The 14,655-nt window shown below is 38.4% G+C and overlaps 1 protein-coding gene across 1 annotated transcript in view; it reads left to right on the top strand.

Annotated features, from left to right (window-relative positions):
- TRABD2A (TraB domain containing 2A) overlaps window positions 1-14,655 on the top strand; it is a 79,040-nt gene that overhangs the window by 61,105 nt on the left and 3,280 nt on the right. The window contains exons 4-6 of the mRNA XM_081316447.1: window positions 739-913; window positions 8,458-8,545; window positions 11,285-11,533. Coding sequence (XP_081172573.1) covers window positions 739-913; window positions 8,458-8,545; window positions 11,285-11,533 — 512 coding nt within the window. The remainder of the gene's footprint in view (window positions 1-738; window positions 914-8,457; window positions 8,546-11,284; window positions 11,534-14,655) is intronic.

Raw genomic sequence — 14,655 nt, 5'->3', positions numbered from 1 at the left:
ACGGAATGAAACTAATCTTAAAAGTTGAATCTTCTTTCCTGTCAGCAGTTTTTCTGCTAAACTTCATATCCACTCAAATTATACAAAGGTGGTTTATGATAATAGTTCTAAGAATGCTTTAACAATACTTACTGGATGTTAAATACAATTCCTTCTTTACAAGAATGAAAATAAAATTATGGGAGTATGCATTCAGGGTCAAAAATAAAAACAAGTCTGAGGTGGAATTTAAAAAAAAGAAAACATTTATTTGGAAAATAATAGAACAAAGACTGATGTACAAGAACATAAATGAAAAAATAAGTGCATTTAAAAATACAAATACAAATGTAGCTGTGACATTTTAAAAGAGGGCTGGAAATAATGAATGTATTTACTTTTAAAGTTCAAGGCCTTTACCAGATGAATCTAATGAAATACCTGTTTTCCCTGTCTGTCTTTACCCATTCTCAAGTCATTTAGAGAAATGATATATTGTGCCTCTACTGTATTTCTAATGAGAAAAGTCCTATCAGAATACAAATTAGACCTTTCCATGAAATAGCACCAATGTCGTATTAAGCGTGGGACTTTGGTATATTCTCTTTTATTTACAAAAAGCAAAATTGGACCTCAAAAGAAAAAGCCGAATCCTGGAGTAATGCAGTGGTTCTAATGAGTAAAAGTAAGGCATGAGAGGACATAAGTACAGTCAATATTTGATCTCCTATGTTGTATGATAATCATTCTTTTGCATAGGTCCCAAATTTCATCAATGCATCTCTGCTACCTCATGAGCGTATCACGGCTCAAGAGATTGACGACTACTTCCGCCATGAGCTTATCTACAAGCGGAATGAGAGGATGGGCAGGCGAGTGAAAGATTTACTGGAAGAGTATCCAGATAAAAGCTTCTTCTTTGCATTTGGAGCTGGTAGGTATACCTTTTAGATGTCTTTTAAAAGATAACATGGATCAATTGATTCTTTGGGTTGGCAATATGGAAACATGCAATTCACAAGAGAACACACTGAATCATTACGCCTTCAATGCCAAAAATGACATTTTTTCTTGGCCACTAAAAGATGGGTTGCACTCTCATTAAATGTCTTCAATATGTCATTATAAAATCAGCTATCAATGGATTTTTCTTTGCTTTTTTCTTTTCTTTTTTATGTGATTGCATAGTTTTTATTATTTGTTTTCGATATTTTTTATTGTTTTAAGCTGTCAAGAGTTGCTTTGTGAAATGGGTAGCTATATCAATCCAATAAATGCATAAAGAAATTTAAATGCAGTCACAAAAGCAAACATATGGCTAAATTCAAAGTAACAGTATAGGTTCAGTGTTCTAGAATGGTATCATTTATAGCTGTATTCTATGTCTTTCCTCAAGGTGAAAATTATCTGTTAGGGAAGTAAGGATTTAGGCTGCAACCTCAATATAGGGAATTTTAATTGGGCTTATTGTAACATAAAAATTGGCTTTAAGTGCTGTTTTCCTCCTAGTAAAATAGCCTCACCTGCTAGGCTGTACCTACCTCCCAAATGTGAATTGGATCTGAGAACATTTTGGAAGATGTAAGCCAAGCCCCTGGATATAAATTTGACAATTTAGCTATGAAAAAATCAACAGTGCTTCTTTTCATTAAAACAGGGGTCCCGAACCCCTGGTCTGTGGCTCAGTATTGGTCTGTGGCCTATTGGGAACTGGGCTGCAGAAATGAGTGGAGCTTCATCTGCCCTTGTGTGGGATCTAGGTAGCACCATAGCTCCTTCAGGTCCATGGGAAAAAAAATTCCTCAGAACTGGTTCCGGGTGCTCAAAAGATTGGGGACCGCTGCAATGATGCATGTATTTATGGCCCAAAGTGCCTGTAGTATTTTTAGAGGATTTTGTTGTTGTTGTTTAAATTGACTAGTGTATAATGTCAGACTGTAATACCTGGGGGAGTTACCGGAATACTCCATACAAGGGGGAGAGAGTAATATATTTCAGTGCTTATTTTGTGAGATTAAATTATCTCAGATATTATCTGTTCTGGTATGCATTATTACACTGGCAGAGGGACAGTATGTGCTCAATCATCTGCATAATGTCCTTTTCCCTCAAGGAAAGACTGACCAGGCGCATATTATCCAACCAGGCTTTGTATACTGCTGGGTATTGGCATTGTGTAAATTAACATCTGTCACTTCTCTCTGAATTTCTGTTGGCATGTAGTGTGGAGTGTTAATGTTGTCTAATCCTTTTGATCATTGGTGTTAGCAAAAGAATTCTAAATGTCAGCCATTTTTAAATTTGGAGCAATCCAGGCAGTAAATCTATAATTAAAGATTTATTTAAATATATTTTTGAAGCTATGTACTGATTTTTAAATGTGCAGGTTTTGTAGATGAATGGCAGTAATTCTCTAATAAAAATTTTCTAATTAGGTCCTAGAATGTTTTCAAACATTCATGTTTGCCGCAGACTTCATCTCCCCTCCCCCACCGAAGTTTCTGTTTTGCCATTTGAGTAATTCCAAAGAGATTTGCAAGCGATAGTAGCACATATAACTTTTTAAATGAAAGTACTTCATTAGGAATCATAACCGCATGCCTTTTACTCCGTATTATGTGTTCATTGTAATATATTTTAATATATTTTATTTCTTAGTACTACTGGTTTCCTAAACAATATTTTTATTAATATATTTTCTAACCATGATGTAGCCACAGCTGAAAATGTGAACTTACTTTCCTTAAGATATAATGCAACAAGGGTGGGTTGGTTGGTTGGTTTTCTCAACTGTGGTGAAGACTGTACAAATACACAGCAGTTTAATGATATGCAAAAGGTTTTATAAATGTTTGCAGACAATTTAAATAGAATGCATCTTAAAGCCACCTATGGCTTCTGGAGTAGAGTTGGGATAGCCGCCCAGAGTTGCTGTATCAGTGAGAAGGGCAGCACAGGAATTTAATAAATAGATATAGATTGAAATACAGGTAGTCCTTGACTTAACAACAGCTCATTTAGTGACTGTTCAAAGTTACAGCGTTACTGGAAAAAGTGACACATAAACTTTTTGTAAGTTTTTCACACTTACAACCATTGTAGCATCCCCATGGTCATGTGAACAAAATGTGACCACTGGGCAACTGTTTCATCTTTATGACGGTTGCAGTGTCATCACCTTCTGTGATCTTCTGACAAGCAAAGTCAATGGGGAAGGCAGATTCACTTAACAACCGTGTTAATAACTTAACAATTGCAGTGATTCACTTAACAATTTTGGCAAGAAAGGTGGTAAAATGGGGCAAACCTCACTTAATCACTGTGTCATTTAGCAACAGAAATTTTGGACTCTTATTGTGGTCTTAAGTCGAAGTCTACCTGTAATGGATTACAGTACACAACTCTTGAAGAGAAAACAGTCCTCTGTAAAGAGAGATAGAGATAGAGATAGAGAGATAGATACACATAGACCAGGGTTAGGCAACCTCGGCTCTTTTATGACTCATGAACTTCAACTCCCAGAATTCTGGCTCAGGAATTATGGGAGTTTAAGTCCATGAGTCATAAAAGAGCCGAGGTTGCCTACCCCTGACATAGACCATCCACAATATAGGGCTATACTAGATCTCCTTGTAGCTAGATCTCCCTGAGGTGTTTTAGCTGATTTCTCTGTACCAGAGAAGGTCACAGTTGGCAAAAGACCTCTTGACTTCCATCTATTGTTCAAGCAGGAGCTGTAAGTCCAGAAGGGGGCCCAAATCTCAAATCTGCTATTTCTGGAATAATACTTGCCCAGAGATAACACTGATATTAATAGAACATTCTGACTAACAGTGCTAATTCCTGGGTTCAACTTCAGTCTTCTTTTGCCCCATCAAAACCCTTAAGATCTTAATGCAGGACATTGGCAGCATCTCTCCTACAGCCCAGGCTGGTGATATAAAGTGGCCTTATTTGGATATTTGAATGAAAATACCCAGTGAGGAAGAAGAGGAACGAATGCAAAATAATATCCTCGGGCTGCAATGCCCATAGAGTTGGGGTCCAATGGTCCAGTAAGATACCATAGGTGATGATGATATCAAAGGTCACCAAAGGTCAAAAGGGATAAGGAGGGGCACACTGCCTTCATCCAAGTTCCAAACAGGCCATCTAAGAAAGCAGTCAATGTTACTTTTGTCTTGTTCCCAGGTTTGAACCCTGACTGAAAAGCCTCCAAATAATTTGCTTCTTTTAGGGAGCCGCAATGTTGGCCTAACACCTTTATATGTTAGGTTGCCACCTTTCATGGCTAAAGCACTGTGAAAATGGCTCACACCTTCCCAACTGAAGCTGATCCACATTGTGGGATCTGGTTTGTTCAAGGCTGATGGGGTGCTTCCTCTTTAAACCTAGAAACAGGAAGTGAACCTCAGAGAAAGGGATCTACTACTAAACAGCAATCTGTGCAATACCCTCTAGGATATCAAGTTCTGTTCTCTTTAGCAGGACGCAAAACATTTAAAAGAATATAAATCTGGTTCTGTTGTCAGTCTTGAAAGAATAAATCCACCTTTGGGGGGCGGGTTTGGAGAAAGAGGGCCAAAAAAAAAGAGAAAGAAACCTTCATTAGAACAGTGGGTACTTCTCTTTATTTAAGACTAGATGAAAAGACTACGTCTTATTTACCCACTTGGGTAGAATTGATACTTACAAGGGGATCTCACTTTCTCCCGTTCTTGAGTTTGAGCACAGAACAATGGCTGCCAAAGTAAATTGACCTCCCGAACGCCTGTGTTCATGTAGTAGGGTAGGGATAATGGAGAGCTGAGTGCAAAAAGAGAAGGAGGGGCTTCTGCTGGTCCGGGGGTGGGGGAGGGTTGGCTTTCTCTTTGGAGTCACTCAAGTGTGTTAGGCCAAAAGAGGAAACAGATGAAAAGGGTTTCTGCTCCCTATCATGCTTCTGTGGACAGCCTCCCGCAGGAGTTGAGGCTGCTTGATCTTAACGCTTCTGAGGGGGTGAATTCTAACCGTATTCATTCACAGCTGCTTTGAAAGAAATGTGGAAAGTGGTAGGCGAATGAATCTCTTAAATTAAAAGCAGTTCTCTAATTGCTGGAAAGTAGGACGTGCCTGTGTTTGGACAACAACATCCAAGTACGTACATTTCTGCCAAGGATTTCTAGTGGAAAGCGAGCAACTTGCAAGGCAAAGATAAGATCCTTGCTGCGAGTTCAATTGTGCAGGTAGATTTCAGGACAGGGAGGAGACAGATTATCACAGGTGAGTGCAATGCACTCAGAGGATGGTATGTTGTTGAAAGCCAGCCGTTCATCTGCAATATTCTTTCCCTTTCCCAAGCCTCTTTCACAGGGGTAACTGTCTGATTTTCCATTAATTTTAGCTTTATTTCAAAATCTTAAAAAGACCATGGTGCTGTGGTTGTAGTTGCTCCTGGCAGTACCAATTGTCCTGAATGTGAATTACCAGTAAAGAGGAATGGACTTCATGCATCTTAGAAATTCTGTCGCATTCCTGATCCATGACATGGTAGACAGCTTATTTTGTATGTTAATGGCTATAGTCAGAGTATATTTGTTTCTGTTTCCAGTAGTGTTTAGTATCCAACTATTTTCTCTTTGTCTTCTTGCAGGGTACAGCTACATCCTCTCAGCCTTTCAAGGATATGCTATTATAGTGTCTATTGCACAATATATTTTTCTTCCTTTGAAGGTTCAAAGCCAGCTTCTTCTGTAAGAGCTTCAAAGCTGTTTTTGAATTGGAGAATATCTTCTGGGTCTCTTGCTTCTGCTTGTCATTCTTATCTGCTGTACTTGTTCCTTTGTTTAAATTTCTTCCTTATGGACAGTTGCTTCTTTTGTCGGTTGCTCTTGTATCATCTCCTTTGTTCCAAAAAAATCTTTGTTCTTTCTTATGAATGGTAATATGGTCACTGCTGCTCCATTTCTTACCTTGAAAATGAGACTTCTTTTTAAAAATCACATCAGTATAATAATACTACCTGAATCTTAATTAGGAAAATAGTATTTTAGGAAGGTAATAGGTATCATCTTTCATGCCTGTTACAACAAAAAAACCACGATGTTGAGTAATGGTGAATTTCTAAAGATTTGTGCGTTTAATATTTATAATGAGTTAGAATGCTGTTTCTGAGGCAGTAAATAAATTTTCTTCCCCAATCAATAGATTGTCCATGTTTCATTATAGGGTTGAGTGAAATACTCTTTAATAATAGTTAGAAGTATAGCATTTTTGAAACACAATAATAAAATGGTATAATTATAATGTGGACTTTAGATGGAGAGGACCGTTGGTTTGAAAGAGGGGTCAAAGAGGCCATCTATGTCAAAATTGGGGGAGAGATCCAAGATCATGTATCTCCAGTCTACAACACAGTCCTTTCAGCAGTTCCAAGGAGGCTTCACACCCATTTGCACTATTCAGGTGACCCTGACGACACAGATAAGCCTCCAGGTGGCGTCAAAGACTCTCTAAAACAGGGGTGTCAAACTCACAACGTCATGTGACGTGTCGCAAAGTATCGCAACTTTTTGCCATTGCCGGCAATGGGGTGGGCGCGGTTTCACTATGATGCATCTGGCCCACCGGCCGGCAGTTTGACACCCCTATTCTAAAAGGATGTAAATGACCAGCCTGTCTGCAAGGAATATAAATCCTTCCATTCCCCACCATCCAGTCAGAGCTGAAGAAGCTTCTTGGATGAGAGAAAAAAGAGAAAGTCCAGTTGCCTCATGAAAAAGCACCTCTGTGACAACCATGACCTGGATGACTGAGAATCTTAACAGACATTGAATAAGATGTTACCTTGATTAAGTATAAGAGCCCTGGTAGCACAGTGGTTAAAGTGTGGTATTGCAGGCTAACTCTGCTCACAGCCTGTAATTCGATCCTGATGGGGCTCAAGGTTGACTCAGCCTTCCACCCTTCTCAAGTCGGTAAAAGGAGAACCGAGATAGTTGGAGGTAATATGCTGACTCTGTCGCTCAGAGAGGACTGTAAAGCACTGTGAAGCAGTATATAAGTCTCAGTGCTATTGTTTTTGCTAAAATCCATGTTGCCTATCTTCCATTTCTTTTTACTCAATTATTTTTTTATGATTCCTCATAGAAACCTACTGGGACAGTCTAGTATGGGCCTTCCCAGATTACCTCAACATGCAAGATAAGGCCCTGTTGTGATCTCTTGCAATTCATGGGAGATGTTTCTACGGTCTTTTGCATTGGATTGCTTGCAGATAGGCATGGGGGTTCTCAGGAGCTTGATAATCTTCAATTTTGCATTAATGCTTTAATACCACTTTTCAAAATTATTTTTATTACTATGTTTTAAGAGAAGGTTATGTTTATATTGGTGGTTTCTAAGTATCCTACTTTTTAGGGTTCACTTTCTACTGAGGATATTGATAAAATTGAGCAAGTCCAGTGAGAGCCAACAAAAATGGTGCAAGGTCTAAGGGGCAAAACATATCAGGAGAGATTGGAGGAACTAAATATGTACAGCCTGGAGGACAGAAGGGAAAGGGAAGACAGGACTGAGTCCTTTAAATATATTAAGGGTGTGAATAAGGTTCTAGAAGTTAGTATTTTCAATATGAGGCAAAAATTAAGAACACAGAGGGCATAACCTCGATGTCATGGTTCTGACTAATGAGACAGATCAAAGAACATTCCATATCGGCACTCATGGATGGATGCCAAAATCTGAATTCTCCTCCCCTGAACACATCGTATCAAACACAATTCCCTCCCTTATTTGAACATCATAAATCACATTCTCCAATTAGCTTAAAATGTAAGCTTCACTTCCGTTATCTAGTGTGCCATTCCTTATCTTATTTAAACATCCGGGTTAGCATTCTCCTCCCTCCCAGCTTCATTTTATTCAGAGCAAACAGTTTAAAGAAAAAGGCTGCCTCTTATATTGTCAGAGCAAAAACATCCAAAGTTTGCAGCATTGACACTCAAACCAACAGGAGGTAAATTTAAAAGTAATGTTAGAAAGTATTACTTCACAAAAAGCCTGGAATCAACTTCCAGTGGAGGTAGTGAATCAGTCCTCAGTACCTGAGTTTAAAATGCTTGAGATAAAGATGTCTGTCATCTGACAATTTTTTTTAAAAAAATTAAAATAATAATTTGAAAATAAAAAATAAAAAAATGCCCAAAACTCAAACTGCAGACTCGATGGACAGTAGGTCTTTTTCTGCTGTCAATTTTCTATGTTTCTATGTTTCAGTATAACTAAACTTAAATCCAGCATGATTAGATTAATTTCCTGTATTTCTAGCAGCTTTTCCCAACCTCAGTCCCCAGCTGTGGCATGGCAGGTTTATAATAGAGGCTTCCTAGAATCGGTTGAAGCAGGTGTTCATGTAAACTTTGCTTTGTTGTACTTAAAAATGTTATTTGTGTATTTTGATTAATGTTACTTGGGGCTTTTCTCTTCTATTACCTAAAGGTCACTTCATGGGCAACAACACAGTCATAGATGTTTTGAGGAGAGAGGGATATGAAGTAGACCATACATCTCCTGGGCAAGCAATCAGGTAACTACTGCTTTAACAATCGTAATCTTAAGTTTCTTCAGTAAACAACACATCATAGAAAATGCATTAGGTAGTTGAAACTGCTGCCATTTTATTCAAGGTAAAAAGTTGTGAACCAGGTCAACTTGTGGAATGAAAAACCTCTCGGTTTCCCACTCTCTCCTCTGCCCCTCACTCATGCCTCAAGTTCTCTGATGGAAAAAAAACACAGGGTGACCATTGTGTCAATAGTCCTACCACGTAGAAGCTTTATATTTGTAAGATGAGTGAAAATATAATGTCTCCGTAGCCATCATGCACTATAGTTTCATGAAATAGTGTTTCAAATTTACTCTAAAACTGAGGCAGGATATAATTTTCTTCCAGATGATACAAATATTACTCTTCTCTAAGGGATATCTATCTTCTATCCATCCATGGTAGATGGGATGTCACTTTTGTGAGTTGCTCTCTGCTTCAACAACTTACATCCCTCTCTCAACTTCACTTGATGAATGAAGTGCCAAGTTATGACTTCCATATGTGGAATAATTTTCCATAAATGTAGCAGACTTGACAGGTCCTTTACATATTTTGGCATTCACACAGATAGCAACACCAGAAAGTTTCATATCAACCAAAATATGATCTCTTCAGAGGGTGAAAGCTGATTCCAGAACAATTCCTCCAAGGTAGAGTGCCAATAATTTCCGTAGTTCTTTAAGAGATGCAGGAACTGGGAAATAGCAGATACGGTATGAACATCCATTCAGTTCTGTCCCGATGCAAAATGAGAGCTTAATTATTATTTTATATCTTTTTTTAATACAATTAAAATATACCTTAATAAATAGATTTTTGCATCACAGGTAATTATCAAAAATGGCTTGGTAGGGGGAGGTTTCAAAGAAATACAAATAATTTCAATTGACACAGGCCATTCTCCTTGCAACAGCAGAAGAATAGAACTAATCTTTTTAACACTGTAACTGTAACAAGTAAAAGTATGTTGTGATCAACATATAATGAAAGTGGTTAAGTATTTGCTCATGGTTCCACAGAATGGAAAGGAATATTTCATCTTCTTTGACTGCCTTTTCCTTCAATATTTAATCACTTGGAAGCAGGCTTTATCCCTTTGCTTAAACATTCTTTATGGATGAGTCATTGACTGTTGATTCATCAGAGAGAATGGGAAATATCTCTGTACAATCAGTCAGTGAATTCTAAATGCTGCTTTCTCTCTTGTTGCTTTTGGGAAAAGCAACATACAGACTCATCCTGTTCCCATCTGGATTCTCCTGAGAATCCTTTGCATTTCATCTCCTATTTGCCCAGCTTTAAACAGTTTACCTGAAGTTTATTTTACATTCCTAATCCTGATCTAAAGGTTCACTGAGTGAATTTCATTGAGCAATAAAGACATGGAGGATGTTTGTTTTTGTTTCCGCCTTCCTTGCAAATTCAGCTCATTGGAGAAAGAAAAAGGAAATCACATAATACCCACTGCTTTGTAAATGCTACATTTTTCTATATGTTGCCTTTAGCATGCATTGGATAGTGTGTGCGTATGATTTTTTGTGTGTATTTGGAGAGGCTGAAAGTAAATCTCTCCAACCACATGATATAGATTATTATCCTTTCAATGTCTTTACTATCAAAGAGTAGATATTCCTTTACTCATCCTTTTAGTACATTACGTGGACAATCATTCTGTGGGCAACACAGTAGTGGCTTTGTGTTGGAACGCTATTTCTGTTATATTTATGGCAATTTGCAATATCCTGTGGTCACATGACCACATGTTACAATGGCTTCACCAAAAATCGACACATACTTCCAGTTTTTGGCAAAACTGTACCATACCAAACAATCAGTTTGTTTAACAACCACATCTGCACTTACGATTTCTGTGGTTTGCTTAATGATAGCTGCAACAAATGTAAAATCAGGTCAGTCACGTACCTATCCCATTTTATTACAATTTGTGACCATAATGGTTGTATCTTGGGGAAATCTATACTGCTAAAACTCTTTTAACTGGGTGAAATGATGCATCATGGGACAAAACGTTTTCAACCAAGGTGAAAAAGTACCTCAAATGGGATAATTTACAGAATGGCAGGACCAATTACTACTGAGTTAATGAGATTTGGGGAGGTGTGGCTGCTTCAGTGTTCCCAAGCTGCTGTCAACTTCCCACTGTGGCAGTCATGTCATCTTTATTTTCAATGCTCCTTGAAAGCTTCCTGGCCATTTGCACAATCTCTTGTTCCCTCCCTCATGCAGCAGCAGCCACCATGTACCTGCCCTATGGGAAGAGAAGGGAGGAAGAAAAGAATGGAGAAAGGAAGGAAGGAACAGGGAGGGAGGGAGGGAGGGAGGGAGGAAGGAAGGAAGGAAGGACAGCTTCCCATAAGGAAATTCAATGGAGAAGCCAACAGGAAGTAAAAAAAAATCACTTCTGCTCCCTCTGAATTTTTGCCGGCCCATGGCCATTCTCTTTCTCTGTTTAGATAAGGAAACATCTCTGAAATGATAACCCAATGGGACACAAGTTTTTTAGTACCTTATTATAGCCTGCTTTAAAAAGAAGGTGAATGGGCACTTTTGCTGCCTTGGAACATTTTTGGCACTGTCAAGGAGGTGAGGTGTTTGCAGCACACAGACTTGAAATGTTCGCTGCAAATGTTCTGTACATTAACCCGGAAGACTTATCGACCCCTATTCTCCAACCTTATTTTATTTTGCTTTTTGTAGTGGAAAAAATCAACAGAAATTATTGTCCGCCCTCTCCTCAACATCCCCAGAATATGCCTCTTTCCTTATCTCACAAGAGATCCAACAACAGCAGGAGGAGGAAGAGGAGGAAGAGTTGTTGCTGGACACATTATTGCCCGAAAACATGGACCTGCTGGAGAAAGCAGACAGGAAATACAAGAAGAAGAAGAAGAAACAACCGAAGAAACAGCGTCAGTTCAATGACCTTTGGGTGCGCATCGAGGAAAGGTACTGAGCGAGTAGAGGCAGGCAATACATTTCCGAGAAATAGCAAATAGCCCCTTAAGAGGAACATTATTTGTTGGCTTATTGGTTTTTCTGCCTACTGCAAAAGAAAGACTCTCTGCGGTTACAGTAAAAAACAACAACAACAATGCAACAAAATACCCATAGTATAATTAAAGCAGCCCAGTTCAAACCCTTAAGGCTCTCTGAAATACTTTGCTTTAGTTCAGTTTTTAATCATTCACAGAAAGCCAGCAGTGTGGCGGTCTGATCAAATTAGCAAGAGGAGGCTGTTCCTTAACGCAGGCTCAGCACCTTCAAACCTCCAACCCACTTACCTTGTAATGGGGGGTGGGAGAGGGGAGAAACTCACCAGTGGTTTTTCCTGGATGTGCATGTTGGATAGTTCAAAAATTGCTTGCAGAAGATAATCCTACAGGTGTCTTGGTGCCAAGCTATATGGATTTATAGGTTAAACAAGTCCTTGAAATGGCATTTGGAAGCCTTTTGGAAACTAGTGAAGATCCAGGGCATCGATGTCATATGCTTGTCTTGGCATATATCAGCCAACACACTCTGGACCAATTCTAGTTTCTCACTGATATTCAAAAGCAGCCTAAAGTAGAACATATGGCAGCAGTCCAAACAAGCCATGTTGAGGCCATGACTCATTGTTACAAGGCTGTCTCACTTTAGGTAGGGCTGCTACTAATGCACCAGCTGTCTATCCAGCAATAGCTATGAGTCTAGGAGGATTTGCATTCTCAGAGGTAGTACCATCTTTCTGAGAGGCAGTATTGGAATTCACAGAGTATTCATGAAAACACACAGTAACATATAAAAAAAAGAGTAACACAAGAATCTTTTTTTTTTATTAAAAAGTTTTACAATACATTTTATCTTTAGCAAACCAAAAAAAAACAACAAAACCCTCCCAACCCCCTCCCCCCCACCCTCTTCCCCCTCCCCAACCCTCCCCAACCCCTCCCTCCCTTTCCCCTCCCCCCCTCCCCCCCCCCGGCTTCCCAGAGCAAAATACAGGGTATTAAAAATACAAACAATCATAATCTAAGTTACGCAAACAATCCTAAACTATTTAAACTACCGAACTTTAACTCATATAAGAAAACTCCAAACATATATATATATATCATATCAATAATTATACAAATACAAAATAATACTTTCCAATCTAATACCAAAACACAGGGTATAAAAATACAAACAAGCAATCATGATCTAACTTACGCAAACAATCCTAAGCTATTCAAACTATCAAACTTTAACTCATATAGGTAAATTCCAAACATACATATATATATCATATCAATGATTATTCAAATACAAAATAATACCTTCACATCATTCTTATATTCTTATATTCTATTACCTACTCCAATATTGCCCATAAAAGTATTACAAATTAATTTCAGTCACACATAAAACAATTTATATCAGTTTTATAAAACTATTCTTCTATCCAACTAGACTTTAACATACTAAAACCAAATTAATACAACCTTTCCTTCTCCTAATATATTATACAACTTAAAATACCATACACTACCTTTCAGGCTTAAAACTTTCCATCCAAATAACAAAGCATACCCTACAGAATATCAATAAACACTACTACAAATCTTCCCAATTAAATTTTCATAATCATCTTCAAACTAAAGCAACACAAAATATTATATAATTATTTTATAAGGGTGAAAAATGAATCCCCACATACTTAATCCTTCTAGCATCCTTATTACATTATTATCTCTTGCAATTATGCAACTAAATCCTCAGGTTTGCTTCATTCTTCCAGAAGCAGCACACCTCTTCCAATTTCTGGCCTTCTCCCATGGTGATAAAATTTGACCCACTCCTGTAACTTTCACATCTGTCTGCATTAACCCTTCAACATCTTGTGGATTCTCTCTGGAACGTTGAGGCTCTCTGTCACCTTTTTTCTTTGTAGACTCCAAAGACGATATGGGGACTGCTTTTAAAACATTACTGTAAAAGTCACGTGCCTGAACCACCGTGGTAAGACAATGCCTTGTACCTTCATAAGTCACCACCATACCCTCTGGTATTTGCCATCTAAACTTAATATCACGTCGTCTCAATTCTTGTGTCAAAAAAGCAAATTCCTTCCTTTTTCTTAAAATTCTTGCAGGAATCACTTTTAAAATCAAAACTTTTTGCTCATCCATTACAAAATCAATATTATAGGAGGCCTGGATAACTTCATTTCTAATCTTTCTCTTTGTGAAATAAACCACCACATCTCTGGGTAATTTCCTTTGTCTTGCAATCCACGAATTAACACGGAAGATTTTATCTATATCTTCCATTATTTCATCTGCTGGTCGCTCCAACACCCCTTCCAAAACCTCAGAAACCATTTTCGTCAAATTTTCCTTAGGATTTTCTTTTAGGCCTCTGATTCTCAAAGCAAGCTCCATCTGAAAATACTGTGTTGAAATCAAATCATAATCCATTTTCGCTATCATATTTTCAGTTTCTGTCATTTTGGTTTCCATTCTAGTATCATTTTGAACAAGATCTTCCACTTTTTCATCCAAAATCTCAATGCTTTTTAGCCATATTTAACGTTGCAGATGTGATGTCTGCTCTCATTTCTGCTAATTTCTCTGTAAACCTCTCCTCCAACTTTTTCTCCATTATCTCAACAAATTGTTGCATTTGCTTTTCCATAGTTTCTTGGAGCAAACTCTGCAAATCTTTTACTGTAAAAGCTGATACAGATTCAGATGCAGAGGACAATAAAGTTTTCGCCGAAGACTGCTGCCTCAGGGCAGGAACTTTAGAAGATATAGTCGCCATTTTCACCCTCTATTGTTAACTACTCACTTTCACATGCAGATTCAGCAAAGTCCATTGAGTTAAAGATCAAAACATCATCTTCACCAAAATCTCCTGCATCGCTCTGCCTGCGTCCTCGTTCTCATAAGCTCTACCTTGCTAGCAGGGATGGTTGCGAACACCCTGTTCTGCTCCAAAAAACCCGGAGCAGAGACGCCTCGCAGTCCAGAGCATGCCCAGGCTTCGGGGGGGCTCAATCCTTCCGCCACCAAAACTCTAAGTTCTGGCGGCCCCGGAGAGCTCTA

The sequence above is a fragment of the Vipera berus genome, assembly GCF_964194415.1.
Source record: "Vipera berus genome assembly, chromosome: 2".
NCBI lineage: Eukaryota > Metazoa > Chordata > Lepidosauria > Squamata > Viperidae > Vipera > Vipera berus.
The sequence above is the reverse complement of the archived record's forward strand: the minus strand, read 5'-3'. Positions and strand labels throughout refer to the sequence as shown.